The 24,432-nt window shown below is 45.1% G+C and overlaps 1 protein-coding gene across 2 annotated transcripts in view; it reads left to right on the forward strand.

Annotated features, from left to right (window-relative positions):
* Positions 1–24,432, forward strand: part of ATP8A2 (ATPase phospholipid transporting 8A2) — a 1,056,467-nt gene that overhangs the window by 148,113 nt on the left and 883,922 nt on the right. The window contains exon 2 of one of the 2 annotated variants that reach the window (XM_069759054.1): positions 2,771–2,915. The exons of the other annotated variant lie outside the window; for it this stretch is intronic. Within the exon in view, the coding sequence (XP_069615155.1) occupies positions 2,771–2,915 (145 nt within the window). The remainder of the gene's footprint in view (positions 1–2,770; positions 2,916–24,432) is intronic. 2 annotated transcript variants of the gene reach the window in all.

Genomic DNA, 24,432 nt, shown 5'->3' on the forward strand with positions numbered 1-24,432 from the left:
GGACTCGGAAAGGGGAACACCTGATGGACCAGCTTCCTGGTCTCCAGTTTGTGTGGTAAGCCCACTTGCTGCAGCGCTGCTGGATGGCTGGGACGGGTCCATGGCTGTCTGATGAAGGACCGCTCCAGAATCTGGGCCAACAGTGCTGCTCCATGTGCTGTGAAAAAAGGAAAAAAAAATTAATAACAAAAATAACCAGACGCCAACTCCTGTGGAATAGAAACATACAGATTATGGCAATACAACACAACCTAATGCACAGGAGAAATACTTACGTTCTCTGGGGAAGGACCGGTCTTAAATTTGCCAGAACACGATAGTATTTGTACTTTCGGATCCTTGCTCCTGAACCACTGGGAACACGGCTCTCTTGACGCAGGTCCTTGTTGAAGTGGTCCTTCATCAAACGCCAACGTGTTTTGACATTGAACACTGTTGAAAAAACAAAAAAATATGGTTAGACAATGTACTTTTGGCCATGCTCACACAACTATGTGTGATGAGAGAAACTCCTGAGAGTTTCTCTCATCACACACAGTTGTGTGAGCACGGCCAAGGTCTCTGCTGCTTCACACTGCATTCTAATACTTACAAAATGCATTTCGGACCCGAGTAGGGGCGCTGTCCCAGCCATCCCACATCACTTTGGCCACCTCATTCCATAGGCGCCGGATCATCACGTTGTCCGAGTGCTGTGGAACCCGGGTGTCCCACAACGGGATTCGCTCCTGGACCAGGGAGATGAGGAGGTCATTTTCTATGAGGTCTTTATCCCGTTCTGGAACCTTAAAATTAAATACAGACATTAATGTTGGATACATTAACATAAGGAAAAGAAAGAAAACAGAGGCTGAGAAATGGCATGACTAAGGAAAGTGAAGGTACAAAAGGAATCCAGAAGAAAAATGTAAAGAAATAGGAATGTAAAGAAAGGAAGATTCAAGAATACTAAAGTGAGGATACAGTAAACAGTCAGCCTTGTATACGTACATGCTGCCGCCTTGCCACCCGAACGTGACTCCGCTGCTCCTGCCCAGCCTCTGCTGCAGTAAAAGTGCTCAAAAAAATGAAAAAAAAAAAAAAAAAAAAAATTTGTCATATGTGTAGATGTGACAGTGAATACTTACCAATCTGACGAGGTGAGTACTCACTTCACTGACATGTTCTACTTCAGAAGGCCCAGGACGTTGCTCCTCATCAGAAGAAGACATTCTGATGCATGCAGAAAGAAAGAAATGGCAGAAATTAGGACATGTAGAGACAGAAAATAGAAAATAAAGGCATTGGCTAGGATATACTCACATTGTTCTGAGTGAAGATTCCTTCCTGTGTCTGCTCTGCTGCGTCTGGACAGCTTCTCTGTCTGCTGTGTAGTGACCTGCAACTGTCCACTCCCTCCCTTTATCACCTTGTATGTGGGGGGTGGCTAATCAGTGTCTAGACATGTTTTTTTCTGGTGCAACGCATGCGTTCACATAGACAGCAATGCGTTTTTTTTGGTGCATTCCTTACGCAATCGACCGCATACGTTTCTAGGCGGCAAATTGACGCCTCTAAAATTACTATATGTAGCGTTCACCGCGCCAAACCGCAGACAAAACGACGCATGCGTCGTCAAACGCGGCCAAACGCAACCAATCGCAGACGCATGTGTCCCTAATGTTAAATATAGGAATACACAACGCATGCGGATTATTGCGGAAGAAACGCTGCAGACACAAACGCAAATGTGAAACCGGCCTTACACCCAGGCTTTATATATGCAGCAAACAAGTGTAATAGAGAGAAGATGCTCCATATGTGATGACATAAATGTAGATATACTGCGCGCCCGCTGTATGACACGTCACGTGCTGCATTCTATGTGCACTATACATCTAGACCCTGCATAGTGTACATGGTAGATGGTCTTTCATATCTGAATGGTACATGCTGTGGGCCAGTCTCACACTGGTATCATACTGTGTGCCGGCCTATGTTGGCTACACCACTTCTACATGCAATGTGCCAGACTGTGAACACCGGCCGCCATGTGCCAGGATTATGCCAGTGACATGTCTGTATGTGCTGTGTGCCAGGCTATTAACACAGTGACTGTCAGCCAGTAATGTGTGTAGGTGCTGTGTGCCAGTGTTTGTGACATACCAGTATTAGCTGTGTGCCAGCCTGGGCTAGTGTACATGTTGTGTGCCAGCAATATCTGTGCCAACATGTACACAGGCTGTGTGCCATGCTGTGTCTCTGACTAGGTGCCAGCCTGTGACACTGACATCTTGTTACATGCAGTGTGCCATTGATGCCTTGACTGTGTTTTGTGCCAGTGATATGTCAGCCTGTAGTTATTGCACAAGTTATGTGCCATGCTATGTCACTGACCAGTGTGCCAGTGCTGCATGAGGACCCCCACCATTGTGCAGATTACCCCCATCCTCCCCAGCGATGTATAGTGGTTGTATAGGATTAGTTGACCCCAGCATCATCTGAGCAGGGAATCTCCTCCTCCTCCTCCTGTCTGTGCCCCTGTGTGCTGTCTGCCCACCCTCTGCCTGTCCTCCAGTGCTCATACTGGTGCCTGCCTCCCTGCCGCTGTGCCTGCCTCTGTGCCTGCCTCCCTGCCTCTGTGCCTGCCTCCCTGCCTCTGTGCCTGCCTCTGCCTGCTCCTGATGCCTCCTCCCAGCCACTCCTCTGTGCTCAGCAGCCTCCCGTGTGCCGTCTGCCCCCTCCCCATATATCAGCCCCCCATGGTCACAGCCTTGTCATCTGTCTGCAGGTCCAGTCTACTCCTCTACTGGTTACAAGAAGGCAGATGATGAGATGTCCGGGGCCACGTCCAGTGCTGACCAGGCGGAGGCAGCGACCCGCATCATCCTCATCAATCAGCCTCAGACATGCAAGTTCAGGGACAACAGGGTGAGGTAAGAAGCCCCCTGCTCCATCCTCCCTGCCCTGTGCCCCACACACGGTGGGCACAGACTCCCTCCCTGCCCAGTACTGCAGCATGGCCAGCCTGCTCCAAACTTCTCCTCACTGCAACTCTCCACAATCCCATCCTACAAGTCCAGATAATGGAGACCCCGAGTGTGACACCGAGAGCGGAGGGCTGGGGACGCACCAGGGGCTTATTACTGGGACCAGTCACATACTGGGAATACTGGGACCAGTCACATACTGGGATTACTGGGACCAGTCACATACTGGGATTACTGGGACCAGTCACATACTGGGATTACTGGGACCAGTCACATACTGGGATTACTGGGACCAGTCACATACTGGGATTACTGGGACCAGTCACATACTGGGATTACTGGGACCAGTCACATACTGGGAATACTGGGACCAGTCACATACTGGGATTACTGGGACCAGTCACATACTGGGATTACTGGGACCAGTCACATACTGGGATTACTGGGACCAGTCACATACTGGGAATACTGGGACCAGTCACATACTGGGATTACTGGGACCAGTCACATACTGGGATTACTGGGACCAGTCACATACTGGGAATACTGGGACCAGTCACATACTGGGATGACTGGGACCAGTCACATACTGGGATTACTGGGACCAGTCACATACTGGGATAACTGGGACCAGTCACATACTGGGATTACTGGGACCAGTCACATACTGGGATAACTGGGACCAGTCACATACTGGGATAACTGGGACCAGTCACATACTGGGATTACTGGGACCAGTCACATACTGGGATAACTGGGACCAGTCACATACTGGGATTACTGGGACCAGTCACATACTGGGATAACTGGGACCAGTCACATACTGGGATAACTGGGACCAGTCACATACTGGGATAACTGGGACCAGTCACATACTGGGATAACTGGGACCAGTCACATACTGGGATAACTGGGACCAGTCACATACTGGGATTACTGGGACCAGTCACATACTGGGATTACTGGGACCAGTCACATACTGGGATTACTGGGACCAGTCACATACTGGGATAACTGGGACCAGTCACATACTGGGATAACTGGGACCAGTCACATACCGGGAATACTGGGACCAGTCACATACCGGGATTACTGGGACCAGTCACATACTGGGAACACTGGGACCAGTCACATACTGGGATGACTGATGTGTTCTTATTACTGTGGACCAGTCACATACTGGGATGACTGGTCTGTTCTTATTACTGGGGACCAGTCGCATACTGGGATGACTGGTCTGTTCTTATTATCTTATTACTGGGGACCAGTCACATACTGGGATAACTGATGTGTTCTTATTACGAGGGACCAGTCACATACTGGGATGACTGGTCTGTTCTTATTACTGGGGACCAGTTGCATACTGAGATGACTGGTCTGTTCTTATTACTGGGGACCAGTCACCATACTGGGATGACTGGTTTGTTCTTATTACTGGGGACCAGTCACATACTGGGATGACGAGTCTGTTCTAATTACTGGGGACCAGTCGCATACTGGGATGACTGGTCTGTTCTTATTACTGGGGACCAGTTGCATACTGGGATGACTGGTTTGTTCTTATTACTGGGGACCAGTCGCATACTGGGATGACTGGTCTGTTCTAATTACTGGGGACCAGTCGCATACTGGGATGACTGGTCTGTTCTTATTACTGGGGACCAGTCACATACTGGGATGACGGGTCTGTTCTTATTATCTAATTACTGGGGACCAGTCACCATACTGGGATAACTGATGTGTTCTTATAACTGGGAACCAGTCGCATACTGGGATGACGGGTCTGTTCTTATTGCTGGGGACCAGTCACATACTGGGATGACTGGTCTGTTCTTATTACTGGGGACCAGTCGCATACTGGGATGACTGGTCTGTTCTTATTATCTTATTACTGGGGACCAGTCACCATACTGGGATAACTGATGTGTTCTTATTATGAGGGACCAGTCACATAGTGGGATGACTGGTCTGTTCTTATTACTGGGGACCAGTTGCATACTGGGATGACTGGTCTGTTCTTATTACTGGGGACCAGTCACCATACTGGGATGACTGGTTTGTTCTTATTACTGGGGACCAGTCACATACTGGGATGACGGGTCTGTTCTTATTATCTAATTACTGGGGACCAGTCACCATACTGGGATAACTGATGTGTTCTTATAACTGGGAACCAGTCGCATACTGGGATGACTGGTCTGTTCTTATTGCTGGGGACCAGTCACATACTGGGATGACTGGTCTGTTCTTATTACTGGGGACCAGTCGCATACTGGGATGACTGGTCTGTTCTTATTATCTTATTACTGGGGACCAGTCACCATACTGGGATAACTGATGTGTTCTTATTATGAGGGACCAGTCACATAGTGGGATGACTGGTCTGTTCTTATTACTGGGGACCAGTTGCATACTGGGATGACTGGTCTGTTCTTATTACTGGGGACCAGTCACCATACTGGGATGACTGGTTTGTTCTAATTACTGGGGACCAGTCACATACTGGGATGACTGGTTTGTTCTTATTACTGGGGACCAGTCACATACTGGGATGACTGGTCTGTTCTTATTACTGGGGACCAGTCACATACTGGGATGACTGGTTTGTTCTTATTACTGGGGACCAATCACATACTGGGATGACGGGTCTGTTCTTATTATCTAATTACTGGGGACCAGTCACCATACTGGGATAACTGATGTGTTCTTATAACTGGGAACCAGTCGCATACTGGGATGACGGGTCTGTTCTTATTGCTGGGGACCAGTCACATACTGGGATGACTGGTCTGTTCTTATTACTGGGGACCAGTCACATACTGGGATAACTGGTCTGTTCTTATTACTGGGGACCAGTCACATACTGGGATGACTGGTCTGTTCTTATTACTGGGGACCAGTCACATACTGGGATGACTGGTCTGTTCTTATTACTGGGGACCAGTCACATACTGGGATAACTGGTCTGTTCTTATTACTGGGGACCAGTCACATACTGGGATGACTGGTCTGTTCTTATTACTGGGGACCAGTCGCATACTGGGATGACTGGTCTGTTCTTATTATCTTATTACTGGGGACCAGTCACCATACTGGGATAACTGATGTGTTCTTATTATGAGGGACCAGTCACATAGTGAGATGACTGGTCTGTTCTTATTACTGGGGACCAGTCACATACTGGGATGACTGGTCTGTTCTTATTACTGGGGACCAGTCACCATCAGGGGTGGATTAAGGGTAGCCAGGGCCCCGGGTTGTTCAGACTCTGTGGGCCCCCCGGTCATGTGACGGGGTCATCATATACTGTACCTGAACCAGATTATTCCAGAAAAATAGTTGCTGCGTGAAATTACACTTCTCACCTACCACACATTAACAGTGCCCATCACCAGATCACATACATAGCAGGCAGCTTTTGTTTTGGCCAAAAGATTTTTCAAGCCGCCACCATAACACTGTAGACACTTTTGGCTGGGCCCTACGCTACTGTAACCTATTAAATATTTGTTAAAATATGCAATACAATTTAGGTATATTTTTATTTATTTTTCAATGTTTAAAATGACCAATAATATCACATACAAGGAACAAATACTACACCATGACCAGACCACGTATTACCACCAGTGACCGAATAATATCACATAAAATGAACAAATACAACACCATGACCAGACCACATATTACCACCAGTGACCGAATAATATCACATACAAAGAACAAATACCACTACACCATGACCAGATCACATATTACCACCACAAAGTGACCAAACAGCACTTACAGGGGCCACTACCGCAACACCATGACCAGACCACATATTACCATCACATAGTGACTGAATACTACAATACTGATCAGTAATAAAAAAAAAAACACAATACTATCACCTTAAGTGCCATTATACACAGGAGATCTGTACTTAGTATGCAGTGTCTGTGTAGAGATAATGCAGTGATCACTGGTGACATTATACACGGGAGCTCTGTATATAGTATACAGTGTATAGTGTCAGTGTACAGGTAACACTGACTCACCAGTGACGTCTCTAGGTGAAGTCCTTCATCTTTCATCCAGCACAGACCGCCATCACTTCATCCAGCCAGGATTCGTCTCTGCAGGAAATAACACAGTTATCTAGAGCTCCGCTTGCAGAACACATTACTTAATTTTTCCCAACTTCTACATTACACCACATGAAGAAAAAAAGGCGACATAGTGTCACTCTGCACAGTAACAGGACCGCCCCCCCATTTAAAACAGTATACTCAAAAAATAAAATAAATACATCACTTTAGTAATAATATCCCTTAATTAGCCCCTATGGTAATAATAATATCCCCCATCCTGGCCCCGTGTATCTCATTCCTGGCTCCAGCCATATGTTCTCCCATCCTACCCTCATGAGTATCCATTCTGCCCCATATGATCTCCCCATCCTGCCCCATGATCCTGCACGATCTGTCTCCAATCCCCATGTCTTTCATTCTGCCCCATGTCTCCAATCATGCCCCTATCTCCATTCTGCCCCCTATGTCTCCAATCATGTCCTCATGTCTGCAATCCTGTCCCGTGTCTCCAATCATGCCCCGTATCTACATTCTGCGCATGTCTCCAATCCTGCCCCATCTGTCTCCAGTCCAGTGTGTCCAGCATCTCTGCCCCCAGTGTGTCCAGCATCTCTGCCCCCAATGTGTCCAGCATCTCTGCTCCCAGTGTCCAGCATCTCTGCCCCCAGTTTCCAGCATTCTGGCCCAGGTCCCCCAGATCGCCGCTATCAATAAAAAAATTCTTCTCACCTGACCGCGCTCCTTCGCGAAGCTCCCTCCTCGTAGCTGAAGCGCGCACTTGCCGGCGACCGACAATGACAGACGCCAGCGACGTGCGCGCTGCGGCTGATGTCAGCTGCCAGCCTCCGATTGGCTGGCGGCTGTTAACTATTGACATGCGGGAGCGGGCCCGTACGTCAATAGTGTTAAACTGCCACAGCGCTGGTAGGGGCCTGGTGAGCAGATGAGACGGGGCCCGATGCGGGCCCCCTCTGCCCACCTGGTCAATACGCCAGTCAGGGCAGTAATGCCCTGATGGCAGCGGTCAATCTGGGGAGTAGCCCAGGGCCCCCCCACACCACTGGGCCCCCCACACCACTGGGCCCTGGGCTACCGCCCAGATTGACCTCATTATAATCCGCCCCTGGTCACCATACTGGGATGACTGATGTGTTCTTATTGCGAGGGACCAGTCACATACTGGGATGTCTGATCCATGGTGTGATGCCATAATGATGGGTATTTATTTCCGTACATACATGTCCATACAGTGTTTCTGTCAGCTGCAGATTGTGCTCATCGGCGCCATAGAATTGTATGGAGGTGCGGAAAGAAGCAAATCAGGAATCCTGAGCCGATTCTAAAAGCAGAAAGTTCCTTCCCTGTGCTGAGGGCAATAAACCTTGTTCTTTAAGGGTTTGTGCAGACGACCATATTATCGTCCAAGTGCGATCTGATGTATTGACCAATGTTATGCTGTGGGGCCGCGCATATGTCCAATTTCTTCCTTGGACAGAGTCTGTCCGAGGAAAAAAAAAATCACTTAATGCCTGAGTTGGATCTGATAATTTGATCACACTCGGCCATGCAAGTCAATGAGTACATGGAAAAAAAAATGTACTTCATTCGGATGACATCTGAGTGCAGTCTGATTTCCATGGGCTGACACAATAGAGATGGTGGAAACATTTTTTTTCCAGTCTTTTCCACATCCGAGAAAATTGGATTACACTATGATCACACACTGATGAATGTGATTAGCATAATCGGCCCAATTATCTCAGATGAGAGAATGCTGATGTGACCCTAGGCTTAATATCAGATATTTTCTGACTAGATGACCCCATCTTGCTTCAAACTTTTTCTGTACAGTGCCTGTCATTATTAGAATTCAGAGGAGTTTATAAAGTGATTGGATACTTCTCATTTCATGCATGGTGCCCAGAATAAAGTAATATAATGTGGAATTAATGGCCATACATTGTGTCCACAACTTATTAAATACCCTGTAGCCCTAGAGCCTTGTGTAGGCACAGCATGTTTAATAGACAAGTCCTGGGTGGGGATAAAAGGGGCTTACAACGAGAGAATTTGCAATAACATATACATACAGCGTGACTCATGACACTTACCATCCAGTACATCACTATAGTTCACCACTGCTGTGTGTTACCTATTATACGTGTGGCCACTACATATATGGTGACCTTAAAGGGATCCTCTCACCAGGAAAATGCCGCCCATTCTGCAGACGCCATGTTGTAGAGCAGGGGCAGCTGAGAAGATTGATATATAGTTTTGTGAGAAAATATTCAATGTAACCTGTATTATAATCATTTAATCCTCTGCTCTTTCTGGGATTTTCAGTCCGGTGGGCGGTCCTATCAGTGACTGACAGCTCTGTGTGCACACTGATAGGACCGCCCACCGGACTGAAAATCCCAGAAAGAGCAGAGGATTAAATGATTATAATACCAGGTACACTGAATATTTTCTCACCAAACTATATATCAATCTTCTCAGCTCCCCCTGCTCTATAACATGGCGTCTGCAGATCGGACAGTATCTTCCTGCTGATAGGTTCTCTTTAAGTATCCAAAATGATCCACAGCACTGTGGCTCAACCCATTGAGTACAATTTGTGAAAAAACAGGCAGAACAAAGTAGCAGAGGCAACAGAAAAGCTGAGAAACACCATGGCTCCTGCTCTTTTTTGGGAGGGGGGAGCTGCATTATGATTCAAGGTATTGGGTACAATCAGTGAAATTCCATAAAAGAAACATATTCATAACTTTTGTGTTAATGGTTGGTCATTATCAGGACATCATTGGGGGATTACTAGCAATTACTCGCTGGGATCATACTTCTCACTTATTCAGCTGTATCATTCAGGAATAGATAAAAATTATATTTTGCCGTGAGTCATTTTTTCTTTTAAGGAAACCGTTTTTTTTTTTTACTAAAAATGCTCTCTTCTCCAAAACGTCAATTTCTTGGGTAATTTAGACGAAGACAGAAAATTGCATCCATTTTCCATATCCAATATTAAAGGGTTGTCTAAGTACTGACCCAACAAGGGTATGTGTCCGGTGTCCAACTGGTGGAAAACCTCAGCCCCTAACAGATCTCTTGAACAAAGTGGTTATTTTTTTTGTATAAATGGCGTAAACTGCAGTTGACTCTGCCACTGCCATCGTGCCCGCATCTTACACCACTCAGCAAAATTGGAAAGTGGCTATTAAGGAATGTAGTATTATCAGACTTCTTTTTTTGTGCCGCTGCTGCTGTATTCTGCCTGTAGGGGGTTGAACCTCATTGACTGTAAACTGAAGGCATATCCTAGTGATACTGTCAACGCATGTAATAGGATAACCCTTTCAAGCTTTATTTAAAGTAGATTAGAAGACCCCTTTAAGAGGTTCTAACATGTATAATCTATTAGGTTCATCCACTACATTGCCCCCACCTCACCGTTGCAAATTTATTCGACTATATGGTAATTGCTTGGCCAAAAAGGAGCGCGGCTTTTCAGACACCATGATATGCAGTTTGCATCCTGATCCAAGTTTCAGATTTTCCTAATTTTGGAGTGTCCCTGCCTGTAATATAGGCTGGATGTGAAGTCTTTATGTACCCAGGCTGCCTTCACTAGCTTTCATACATCAGTAGAGCTCCAAAACAGCTTCTCGCGCTTTCTTTCTTGTCTATAACCTGTTTATTCTGCCTTCCATGATACTTTAGATACTTTCCCCTTAACCGATCTGTGTATTATCTCCTTACTTTGCCTTTTTGTTGTAGTTAACAATGAGAGATGTGAGAGAGGAGCAGGAAGAGCTATCAGGACGGAGGGCTGACTGATGTGTAACTTTTTTGCAAATCACCCAGCTATATAAAGGACATACAAACACTGCACAACAGCAAAATAGTAGAAATATGTTAATGAAGGGTATTTAGATTAGTTTGTTACTTTTAATATAGGGAACAAGTAAACAATAAAAAACTATGCGAAAGATGTCTATAGCCTTAAAACTCCAAAAGGTGGAGAAGACTATAGGCTTGTTACTATCAAGCAGTAAGTTATAGAAATTATATTTGGAGATAATTTTTTAGTTTCAAATTTCTGGTTGCCAAAAAATGTTTATGGGTCTCTGCTTGGTAAAGTGTCTTCTCTGAGTGCTGTACCTTTTTCTTTTTTTAATCAACTCTTCAGGCTGGGACAGTTAGGGCCAACAATATACAGAATATTGACCATATGTGAGTCTCAAAACCACCAAAGTGAGAAAAAAATGCAATTAGAGCCCTAGCTGATTTCTTCTGCTCTTTCGACCAAGAAATCAATTGGGTTTGGATCTAGCAATCCGAACCTCAGAAGTCTGAATATCAATAGTATTTTTTTCTTAACTAGGATCCAAGGGGTAACGTTTCTCCTTGCGGAGACTGACTTGTCAAGCCTGACATGCCAAGACGAGGAGACTTTTAAGCCTTGCATGCTCCTCTGGGAAATATGCAAATTGTCTATTTAGAAAGAAAGAGGTCTAGAACTCTAGTTTCCCCTATTGGAAGTAGCTTTTAACTAAAAACTCAGAACTTTAGGCCTGAAAAAGGCCTTGCGTGGCCAAAACGTTGCTATTTTTCCTGTGTTTACACTGGTGTCAATAAAAATAAAGCAGAATTTTGGCATAAAAAGCTTTGACAAGTCGCAAATTTTTTTTTAATACACAAAATTGTGCGAAAATGTTATCACTTTTGACATCTTATCACCAGTTTTGCCCATACTCCGCCAAAATGGGTGGAATTGGGGCAGGACGGAAGCATGATGCTACTGCTTGTCTAATTCATGATGAGCTGCGACGTACTGATCAGTAATAAAAAAAAACCACAATACTATCACCTTAAGTGCCATTATACACAGGAGATCTGTACTTAGTATGCAGTGTCTGTGTAGAGATAATGCAGTGATCACTGGTGACATTATACACGGGAGCTCTGTATATAGTATACAGTGTATAGTGTCAGTGTACAGGTAACACTGACTCACCAGTGACGTCTCTAGGTGAAGTCCTTCATCTTTCATCCAGCACAGACCGCCATCACTTCATCCAGCCAGGATTCGTCTCTGCAGGAAATAACACAGTTATCTAGAGCTCCGCTTGCAGAACACATTACTTAATTTTTCCCAACTTCTACATTACACCACATGAAGAAAAAAAGGCGACATAGTGTCACTCTGCACAGTAACAGGACCGCCCCCCCATTTAAAACAGTATACTCAAAAAATAAAATAAATACATCACTTTAGTAATAATATCCCTTAATTAGCCCCTATGGTAATAATAATATCCCCCATCCTGGCCCCGTGTATCTCATTCCTGGCTCCAGCCATATGTTCTCCCATCCTACCCTCATGAGTATCCATTCTGCCCCATTTGATCTCCCCATCCTGCCCCATGATCCTGCACGATCTGTCTCCAATCCCCATGTCTTTCATTCTGCCCCATGTCTCCAATCATGCCCCTATCTCCATTCTGCCCCCTATGTCTCCAATCATGTCCTCATGTCTGCAATCCTGTCCCGTGTCTCCAATCATGCCCCGTATCTACATTCTGCGCATGTCTCCAATCCTGCCCCATCTGTCTCCAGTCCTGCCCCCAGTGTGTCCAGCATCTCTGCCCCCAGTGTGTCCAGCATCTCTGCCCCCAATGTGTCCAGCATCTCTGCTCCCAGTGTCCAGAATCTCTGCCCCCAGTTTCCAGCATTCTGGCCCAGGTCCCCCAGATCGCCGCTATCAATAAAAAAATTCTTCTCACCTGACCGCGCTCCTTCGCGAAGCTCCCTCCTCGTAGCTGAAGCGCGCACTTGCCGGCGACCGACAATGACAGACGCCAGCGACGTGCGCGCTGCGGCTGATGTCAGCTGCCAGCCTCCGATTGGCTGGCGGCTGTTAACTATTGACATGCGGGAGCGGGCCCGTACGTCAATAGCGTTAAACTGCCACAGCGCTGGTAGGGGCCTGGTGAGCAGATGAGACGGGGCCCGATGCGGGCCCCCTCTGCCCACCTGGTCAATACGCCAGTCAGGGCAGTAATGCCCTGATGGCAGCGGTCAATCTGGGGAGTAGCCCAGGGCCCCCCCACACCACTGGGCCCCCCACACCACTGGGCCCTGGGCTACCGCCCAGATTGACCTCATTATAATCCGCCCCTGGTCACCATACTGGGATGACTGATGTGTTCTTATTGCGAGGGACCAGTCACATACTGGGATGTCTGATCCATGGTGTGATGCCATAATGATGGGTATTTATTTCCGTACATACATGTCCATACAGTGTTTCTGTCAGCTGCAGATTGTGCTCATCGGCGCCATAGAATTGTATGGAGGTGCGGAAAGAAGCAAATCAGGGATCCTGAGCCGATTCTAAAAGCAGAAAGTTCCTTCCCTGTGCTGAGGGCAATAAACCTTGTTCTTTAAGGGTTTGTGCAGACGACCATATTATCGTCCAAGTGCGATCTGATGTATTGACCAATGTTATGCTGTGGGGCCGCGCATATGTCCAATTTCTTCCTTGGACAGAGTCTGTCCGAGGAAAAAAAAAATCACTTAATGCCTGAGTTGGATCTGATAATTTGATCACACTCGGCCATGCAAGTCAATGAGTACATGGAAAAAAAAATGTACTTCATTCGGATGACATCTGAGTGCAGTCTGATTTCCATGGGCTGACACAATAGAGATGGTGGAAACATTTTTTTTCCAGTCTTTTCCACATCCGAGAAAATTGGATTACACTATGATCACACACTGATGAATGTGATTAGCATAATCGGCCCAATTATCTCAGATGAGAGAATGCTGATGTGACCCTAGGCTTAATATCAGATATTTTCTGACTAGATGACCCCATCTTGCTTCAAACTTTTTCTGTACAGTGCCTGTCATTATTAGAATTCAGAGGAGTTTATACAGTGATTGGATACTTCTCATTTCATGCATGGTGCCCAGAATAAAGTAATATAATGTGGAATTAATGGCCATACATTGTGTCCACAACTTATTAAATACCCTGTAGCCCTAGAGCCTTGTGTAGGCACAGCATGTTTAATAGACAAGTCCTGGGTGGGGATAAAAGGGGCTTACAACGAGAGAATTTGCAATAACATATACATACAGCGTGACTCATGACACTTACCATCCAGTACATCACTATAGTTCACCACTGCTGTGTGTTACCTATTATACGTGTGGCCACTACATATATGGTGACCTTAAAGGGATCCTCTCACCAGGAAAATGCCGCCCATTCTGCAGACGCCATGTTGTAGAGCAGGGGCAGCTGAGAAGATTGATATATAGTTTTGTGAGAAAATATTCAATGTAACCTGTATTATAATCATTTAATCCTCTGCTCTTTCTGGGATTTTCAGTCCGGTGGGCGGTCCTATCAGTGACTGACAGCTCTGTGTGCACACTAATACATTGATAGGACCGCCCACCGGACTGAAAATCCCAGAAAGAGCAGAGGATTAAATGATTATAATACCAGTTACACTGAATATTTTCTCACCAAACTATATATCAATCTTCTCAGCTCCCCCTGCTCTATAACATGGCGTCTGCAGATCGGACAGTATCTTCCTGCTGATAGGTTCTCTTTAAGTATCCAAAATGATCCACAGCACTGTGGCTCAACCCATTGAGTACAATTTGTGAAAAAACAGGCAGAACAAAGTAGCAGAGGCAACAGAAAAGCTGAGAAACACCATGGCTCCTGCTCTTTTTTGGGAGGGGGGAGCTGCATTATGATTCAAGGTATTAGGTACAATCAGTGAAATTCCATAAAAGAAACATATTCATAACTTTTGTGTTAATGGTTGGTCATTATCAGGACATCATTGGGGGATTACTAGCAATTACTCGCTGGGATCATACTTCTCACTTATTCAGCTGTATCATTCAGGAATAGATAAAATTATATTTTGCCGTGAGTCATTTTTTCTTTTAAGGAAAACGTTTTTTTTTTTACTAAAAATGCTCTCTTCTCCAAAACGTCAATTTCTTGGGTAATTTAGACGAAGACAGAAAATTGCATCCATTTTCCATATCCAATATTAAAGGGTTGTCTAAGTACTGACCCAACAAGGGTATGTGTCCGGTGTCCAACTGGTGGAAAACCTCAGCCCCTAACAGATCTCTTGAACAAAGTGGTTATTTTTTTTGTATAAATGGCGTAAACTGCAGTTGACTCTGCCACTGCCATCGTGCCCGCATCTTACACCACTCAGCAAAATTGGAAAGTGGCTATTAAGGAATGTAGTATTATCAGACTTCTTTTTTTGTGCCGCTGCTGCTGTATTCTGCCTGTAGGGGGTTGAACCTCATTGACTGTAAACTGAAGGCATATCCTAGTGATACTGTCAACGCATGTAATAGGATAACCCTTTCAAGCTTTATTTAAAGTAGATTAGAAGACCCCTTTAAGAGGTTCTAACATGTATAATCTATTAGGTTCATCCACTACATTGCCCCCACCTCACCGTTGCAAATTTATTCGACTATATGGTAATTGCTTGGCCAAAAAGGAGCGCGGCTTTTCAGACACCATGATATGCAGTTTGCATCCTGATCCAAGTTTCAGATTTTCCTAATTTTGGAGTGTCCCTGCCTGTAATATAGGCTGGATGTGAAGTCTTTATGTACCCAGGCTGCCTTCACTAGCTTTCATACATCAGTAGAGCTCCAAAACAGCTTCTCGCGCTTTCTTTCTTGTCTATAACCTGTTTATTCTGCCTTCCATGATACTTTAGATACTTTCCCCTTAACCGATCTGTGTATTATCTCCTTACTTTGCCTTTTTGTTGTAGTTAACAATGAGAGATGTGAGAGAGGAGCAGGAAGAGCTATCAGGACGGAGGGCTGACTGATGTGTAACTTTTTTGCAAATCACCCAGCTATATAAAGGACATACAAACACTGCACAACAGCAAAATAGTAGAAATATGTTAATGAAGGGTATTTAGATTAGTTTGTTACTTTTAATATAGGGAACAAGTAAACAATAAAAAACTATGCGAAAGATGTCTATAGCCTTAAAACTCCAAAAGGTGGAGAAGACTATAGGCTTGTTACTATCGAGCAGTAAATTATAGAAATTATATTTGGAGATAATTTTTTAGTTTCAAATTTCTGGTTGCCAAAAAATGTTTATGGGTCTCTGCTTGGTAAAGTGTCTTCTCTGAGTGCTGTACCTTTTTCTTTTTTTAATCAACTCTTCAGGCTGGGACAGTTAGGGCCAACAATATACAGAATATTGACCATATGTGAGTCTCAAAACCACCAAAGTGAGAAAAAAATGCAATTAGAGCCCTAGCTGATTTCTTCTGCTCTTTCGACCAAGAAATCAATTGGGTTTGGATCTAGCAATCCGAACCTCAGAAGTCTGAATATCAATAGTATTTTTTTCTTAACTAGGATCCAAGGGGTAACGTTTCTCCTTGCGGAGACTGACTTGTCAAGCCTGACATGCCAAGACGAGGAGACTTTTAAGCCTTGCATGCTCCTCTGGGAAATATGCAAATTGTCTATTTAGAAAGAAAGAGGTCTAGAACTCTAGTTTCCCCTATTGGAAGTAGCTTTTAACTAAAAACTCAGAACTTTAGGCCTGAAAAAGGCCTTGCGTGGCCAAAATGTTGCTATTTTTCCTGTGTTTACACTGGTGTCAATAAAAATAAAGCAGAATTTTGGCATAAAAAGCTTTGACAAGTCGCAAATTTTTTTTTAATACACAAAATTGTGCGAAAATGTTATCACTTTTGACATCTTATCACCAGTTTTGCCCATACTCCGCCAAAATGGGTGGAATTGGGGCAGGACGGAAGCATGATGCTACTGCTTGTCTAATTCATGATGAGCTGCGACGTTGCTTAACCGGGAAATCTTGCTCCAGTCCTTGATTGGAGTAAGATTTGTGGTGAGACGTACGCAACTTTTAAGATACGCTACTCCTGATTCATTAAGAGTTGTGCGCCTCTTATTGAATCAGGAGCACCTGACTCCACTACGCCTCTCATCAAGACCGACGTAAATATTGCTGGTCTTTAGAAATCGGGGTCAATGTGTTAATATACATTAACGTTTTTACACAAGCGCTGACCTACGTACAAAAAAGGGTTAATGACTCCTTCCATGCTGGCTGAGACCATAAATCCTGGTTGTTCTCAGCTGCAACTGCTTATCATTTACTCCCTCTATGTATTCTGGCTCTGGGCAGTTAGTCCTTGCTAGTGAAAGATTCGTCTTCCTGTGCAGAGTGCTAAACTGAGTAGTCGGAGTGGAGTAGATGTAGTAGTTATCTGTAGTTTGCTGCAGTACGTGTTGTTATTTGCTGGTCCATGTTCCCATTTAGTTTATCCCTCCCTTTCCCTATCCTCCTCTCTAGTGAAGGTTAGTGCATTTGTATGATTGAGGTTTTCTGTTATCCATGTTTTGTATTTAGGTCTTGTTTACCTTACATTTCTGTCCCGTGCCTCATGTGGAGGGAGAGGAGACAGATTAGTGTTTAACAGGAGCATAGCAAGGTTGGAGACCCAGGCTTCTCCACTTTCAAGAGTACCTCGGGACACGGATAGTTAGGTGTTGTGAATTCTGTGGCCAAGCTCCCTCCTGTGGTCGTGAGTGGTACTGCGGCTGGTTCTGTCTATAAGCTTCCTTTGGTGGATGAGAGTGGTGCTGCGGCTTCTGAGTTTCCTTCCTCAGGTGATGAGGTTAAGTCGTTAGGTGCTGCTCTATTTGACTCCACCTGGTGCTTTGATCCTGGCCTCCAGTCAATGTTCTAGTATTGGTCGTGCTTCCTCCTGGATCGTTCCTGTGGCCTGTCTATCCTGCATAAGCTAAGTTCTGCTTATGTTATTTCTGTTTGCTATATTTTCTGTCCAGCTTGCTATATTGGTTTTTCTTGCTTGCTGGAATCTCTGAGACGCAGAGGGAGCACCTCCGTACCGTTAGTCGGTGCGGAGGGTCTTTTTGCCCCTCTGCGTGGTTGTTTGTAGGTTTTTGTGTTGACCGCAAAGCTATCTTTCCTATCCTCGGTCTATTCAGTAAGTCGGGCCTCACTTTGCTAAATCTATTTCATCTCTGTGTTTGTATTTCATCTTTACTCACAGTCATTATATGTGGGGGGCTGCCTTTTCCTTTGGGGAATTTCTCTGAGGCAAGGTAGGCTTATTTTTCTATCTTCAGGGCTAGTTAGTTTCTCAGGCTGTGCCGAGTTGCATAGGGAGCGTTAGGCGCAATCCACGGCTACCTCTAGTGTGGTGTGATAGGATTAGGGATTGCGGTCAGCAGAGTTTCCACGTCTCAGAGCTCGTCATATGTTTTTGGTAAATGTCAGGTCACTTTGTGTGCGCTGAACTTCAAGGTCTAGATCAAACTCTAGATCAAACTCTAGATCAGTGTTCCTCAAGTTCGGTCCTCAAGAGCCACCAACGGGTCATGTTTTCAGGATTTCCTTAGTATGGCCCAGGTGATGGAATTATTGCCTATCTAGATGATGGAATTCTCACCTGGGCCATACTAAGGAAATCCTGAAAACATGACCCGTTGGTGGCTCTTGAGGACCGAACTTGGGGAACACTGATCTAGATCTTAGACCCTATAACGTTCACATCTCATAAATGTAAAATTTCATGAAATGGCAATTAACAGACTAATATTTTATGATCAGTGAATAATAGTTCCAATCCACAGAATAACCCATAAATGTAATGTTTAAAGGAATTGTGCAGGGTAAGATATACCGTATGTGGACACCTTTAAAAACATCATCACGTCTGTCCACAGGTTGAGTGTGGTATTGTAGCTAAGCCGTGTTCACTGCAATGTAGCTAGAATAATTCAATAGGTGTAAGACATAAAAAATCTATAATATATAAAGCTGAATGTGTGTATGTGTGTGTGTATGTATGTATGTCCGGGATTGGCATCTGCACCGTCGCAGCTACAGCCACAAAATTTTGCACAGTCACACGTCTGGACCCCGATAGCGTCATAGGCTATATTGTGAGGTGAAATTTTAACCCCGCGCGTTCCAATTCACCAAACAATTTTGCCCCTATCTACATAATGGGGAAAAAAGTGAAAGGAAAAGTGTTGGAGGCGTCGCAGCTACAGCCACAACATTTTGCACAGTCACACGTCTGGACCCCAAGAGCGTCATAGTCTATGTTGTGAGGTGAAATTTTAACCCCGCGCTTTCCAATTCACCAAACTATTTTGCCCCTATCTACATAATGGGGAAAAAGTGAAAGGAAAAGTGTTGGAGTCGTCGAAGCTACAGCCACAAAATTTTGCACAGTCACACGTCTGGACCCCGAGAGCGTCATAGGCTATGTTGTGAGGCGAAATTTTAACTCCGCGCTTTCCAATTCACCAAACAATTTTGCCCCTATCTACATAATGGGAAAAAATGAAAGGAAAAGTGTTGGAGGCAAATTGACAGCTGCCAGATGTGAACAAGGGGGACATAAAGAGTGAGAGCGATGGCGCCAAAGAGTATATACCGTACAGTTGCTAAGGTGGGGCCCCGACATGGGATACTCACCACACCCGGGGATATGAACACACACACAAAATGCACCACACACTACCACGTGCTTGAACACATATCACCCTCAGCACACATTTCACCACACATTCTCCAACCTCGCCACATAAAAGTCGAAACACAAAAGTCGACGCTCAAAACTCGCCACGCGCAGAACTTGCCACATGCAAAAACTAGGCTCTTGCAAAACTCGCCACAAGTGCAAAAGTCACCTCATGGAAAACTCGCCACACGCAAAACTTGCACACGCGGAAAAATTGCCACATGCACAAAAGTTGCAACACATGCAAAATTTGCCTCACACAAAACTTGCACATACTCAAAAGGCACCACACAAAACTCGCCATGCGCAAAACTTGCTGCGCACAACTTGCTACACTAACCTGTCACATGCAACTCGACACACAAAAAGTTGCTACACGCATGTTGCCACACAAAACTCATCTCACAAAAGTCGCTACATGCATGTCGCCACACGCAACTCAACACACACAACTTGACAAATGAAACTCGCCCTAAAACACACACAAGTCTGGTCTTATCCTTCAAAAATAAAAATCTGATTTATAAGCAGACAAACTACAACAAATGTACCATATAGGAAATACGGCAGCTGTCAGTCACATGACCTGTCTATTATGTGTATGTGTGAGCTAATATATACTGCCAGGGGGAGGGCTTCCTGTTGGCTGGGGCTTTATCAGGCTGCCAATTTAGCTTACAAATACTGAGGTAAAAATACTGAGCAAATAACGTGTGAACGAGGTCTAATACAGGAGGAGATGACACACAGGTATATACTATATACAGGGGAGATGACACACAGATATATACTATATACAGGAGAGATGACACACAAGTATATACTATATAGAGGAGGAGATGACATACAGGTACATATATATACAGGAGGAGATGACATACAGGTATATACTATATACAGGAGGAGATGACACACAGGTATATACTATATACAGGAGCAGATGACCTACAGGTATATACTATATACAGGAGGAGATGACATACAGGTATACGCTATATATAGAAGATGACATGCAGGTATATACTATATACAGGAGGAGATGACACACAGATATATACTATATACAAGGGAGATGACACACAGGTATATACTATATTCAGGAGGAGATGACATACAGGTATATACTATATATAGAAGGAGATGACATTCAGGTATATACTATATATAGGGGAGATGACACACAGCAGGTATATAATATATACAGGGGAGATGACATACAGGTATATACTATATACAGGAGATTACATACAGATGTATACGTTGTGAGGTGCCAAGGGGAGAAGTACTAGAAAACAGATATGTTTCTCCCCGTTTCATTTCATATGTATCACGGTATTGATTGTGAAGCTGTGTATTTCTCTGTAATCCGGTCCTGGTTTCTTTAGTGATCAGCCTGAAAGCTCTGGTGCTTCCCTTCCACACATACGATCCAGCTTTTGCTTCAGCTGATATAATCAAGGAACTGCTGGGATCTCAGTCTCTCATCTGCTGGTCTGGGAGCTGACACAGTAAGGTTGCACAACTTCTTTCTTGTTGTATAGGTTTATTTTGCAGTTAGTATCTTGTTGTTAGTTAGTGGCCAGACGGCCTTAGACATTTTATTTCATGTTTGGCACGTGTAACATTGTACGGCAAATGTGTACAATAAATACACCTGACACATACCTGTGTGGAACTCGCTAGCCTGCTATTGTTCGTTGTGACTCCATAGCCACCTGCTTGGGCCAAAGCAGAGATCCCTGATGAGCTATATTCCCACAAATGGTTTTGAGAATGCGAGCATAGTGGCTGTTGGACTGTGACTGCAGATAAAGTGCTCTGTGTATGTCCTGGCTGAAAGCTCCGGTGCTTTTGAAGAGCCAAGAGTCCAGTAATATGGAGAAACTAGTGAAACAGTTATTGCAGGCAAATGTGCAACAACAGCAGACCAATACTTACTTCCAGCAAGCCCTGGACCAGCAAAACCAGATTCAGCAAGAGCAGTTGAATGCAATAAAGCAGGCTTTGATTCGGCAGCCCCGAGATGAGAGGGATCATGCACAAAGTGTTGCTGGTGCACGGAAAGCCGTACAAAAAACCCTGCTTAAAATGACTGCTGACGATGATGTAGAAGCGTATCTCACCGTATTTGAACGTATTGCAGAACGTGAGCATTTACCGGTGGACATGTGGGCTGAAGTGGTTGCGCCATTTCTGAGTGGAGATCCACAAAAGGCCTATTACGATTTAAGTGGAGTGGATGCTATGGACTATACCAAATTAAAAAGCGAAATCCTGGCAAGGCTGGGAGTAAACACATATGTACGAGCACAGAGGGTACATTTATGGACTTTTGTGGAAGATCAGCCAGCCCGCTCACAAATGCATGATCTTATCCATCTAGTAAAAAAATGGCTGCAACCAGAGATTTTGACATCTGCAGAGATGGTGGAACGTGTTGTTCTAGACAAGTACCTGCGGTCCTTGCCCCCTAAGTTACAGAGGTGGGTTGGACAAGGTGACCCATATACAGCCGACCAGTTGGTGAATATGGTCGAACGCTACAATGCTTCCGAAAGCCTACTCCAAGGGACGTTATCACCTCGCTGGGCTCCCAAGAAATCGCCAGAAAATACTGCGAGACCTACTTCATCTTCAAAAGAAGAGAACGTTGCAATAAAGGGTAGCAGACCCACAAAGAACTATGGAGGAGGTACAGTCTCACAGCAATTCAGCAGACCCTATCAGGCGTCTCCGGCGAGGAAGCAAGGACCTATACAATGTTGGCGATGTCGCGGGCTTGGCCATGTAGCAGCTAACTGCCCAATGACTACAGAGCCAATGGACTGTAACGCTATGAGACGTCTTTCGTTATATGTACAGTCAGTCTGTGTTGCAGAGGTCCTCACAGGAAATGAACGACACGTGTGTTGCCTCGAGGTCGACGGCCATAGTGTGAATGCCGTCTTGGATTCCGGCAGTCAAGTAACTCTGGTACATGCCAGTTTGGTGGACCCTAGAGCCCTAACAAACTCAACCCTGGGCATTAGTTGCATCCATGGCGATATAAAAAACTACCCCACTGCCTGGGTCACCCTTGCCACGCCAGTAGGAACCAAAAGACATCAAGCGGCAGTCCTAAAGTCTATGGGACATGATGTAATATTGGGGAGAGACTTTCCCTTATTTTGGGACTTGTGGAACCTTAAAAATGGCATGAGCACTCTAGTTGAGGAGGGTGCCGTGGGGCTAACCCCTGAGCTATTGCAGCAAGAGGGGGGGAGTCCATCTCAGAGGTAACTCCAGAATCTGTAGACTCACCTCTGGCTGTATATGCAGGCGACGCAAGTGAACTAGAGGAGGCTATAGAAATGCCAGGTCTTGAGGTGGCCCGTGGAAAGTTCGGGACCGCTCAACACCAGGACCCTACTCTGGCAAGGGCATGGGAAAATGTAAAGGTCTCTGAGGGAAGACCATTGTACCCAGGGGTTCAAAATGAGTTCCCACACCTAGCTGTGCAACAGGGTATGCTGTATCATATAGACAAAGTGCGGGGGGTGGCGGTAGAGCAACTAGTGGTGCCCAAGTCCTTTCGCCAGGTAGTTTTGGAACTGGCACATAAACATCCCTTGGGGGGACACCTGGCTGGAGAAAAAACAAAACACCGTATTCTGCAGCGTTTCTTTTGGCCGGGTCTAGGGGGGGACGTGACCCGGTATTGTCAGTCCTGTCCTACGTGTCAATTGACCACACCTATGTCACATTTTAGAAGCCCCCTTGTGCCCTTACCAATAATAGAGGTGCCCTTCGAGAGGATAGCAATGGATATAGTGGGTCCATTAGTTAAATCTGCCAGGGGACATCAGTACATTTTGGTAGTACTAGATTATGCCACTCGTTACCCTGAAGCAGTGCCTCTGCGGAATGCCAATGCGAAAGCAATTTCAAAGGAGCTTGTTAATATGTTTTCTCGCACCGGCATTCCGAAAGAAATACTAATAGATCAGGGAACCCCCTTTATGTCTCGAATACTTAAGGACTTGTGTAAGCTACTAAAAATCTCCCACTTGCGTACTTCAGTATATCACCCTCAGACTGACGGGTTGGTGGAGCGATTTAATAAAACCCTGAAGGGAATGTTGAAAAGGGTGGTAGATAAGGACGGGAGGGATTGGGATGCTCTCCTACCATATCTCCTGTTCGCTATACGGGAAGTACCCCAATCCTCCACAGGCTTTTCGCCTTTTGAGTTAGTTTATGGGCGATGTCCTAGAGGCCTGTTAGATATTGCTAAAGAGACTTGGGAACAAGAGGTGACTCCTTATCGCAGTGTAATTGAACACGTAATGCTTATGCAAGATAGAATTGAGGCGGTCATGCCAATAGTTAAAGAATGTTTAGAACGTGCGCAACAGGCCCAAAGCACGGTATATAACCGAGCGGCTAAAACACGAGTCTTTCAACCCGGAGACAGGGTGTTAGTATTGGTACCCACTGTAGAAAATAAATTTCTTGCGAAGTGGCAGGGCCCATACGAGGTGTTGGAGAGAATAGGTGAAGTGAATTATAAGATATATCAACCAGACAAGAGGAAAACCGAACAAATCTACCACATAAACTTGCTTAAGGCCTGGCGGGATAGGGAGAGTCTAATGACAAAAGCCACCCTTAATGATGGACCTCGTAGGGCACCCCCATCTGTGGTAAATGACCCCCAGGTAGCATTGCCAGAGGTGGGTATTGCAGAGACACTATCCGAAAGTCAGAAACGAGAGACTAAGGAATTTATAC

The sequence above is a fragment of the Ranitomeya imitator genome, chromosome 3 (genome assembly GCF_032444005.1).
Source record: "Ranitomeya imitator isolate aRanImi1 chromosome 3, aRanImi1.pri, whole genome shotgun sequence".
NCBI classification, from domain to species: Eukaryota; Metazoa; Chordata; class Amphibia; order Anura; family Dendrobatidae; genus Ranitomeya; species Ranitomeya imitator.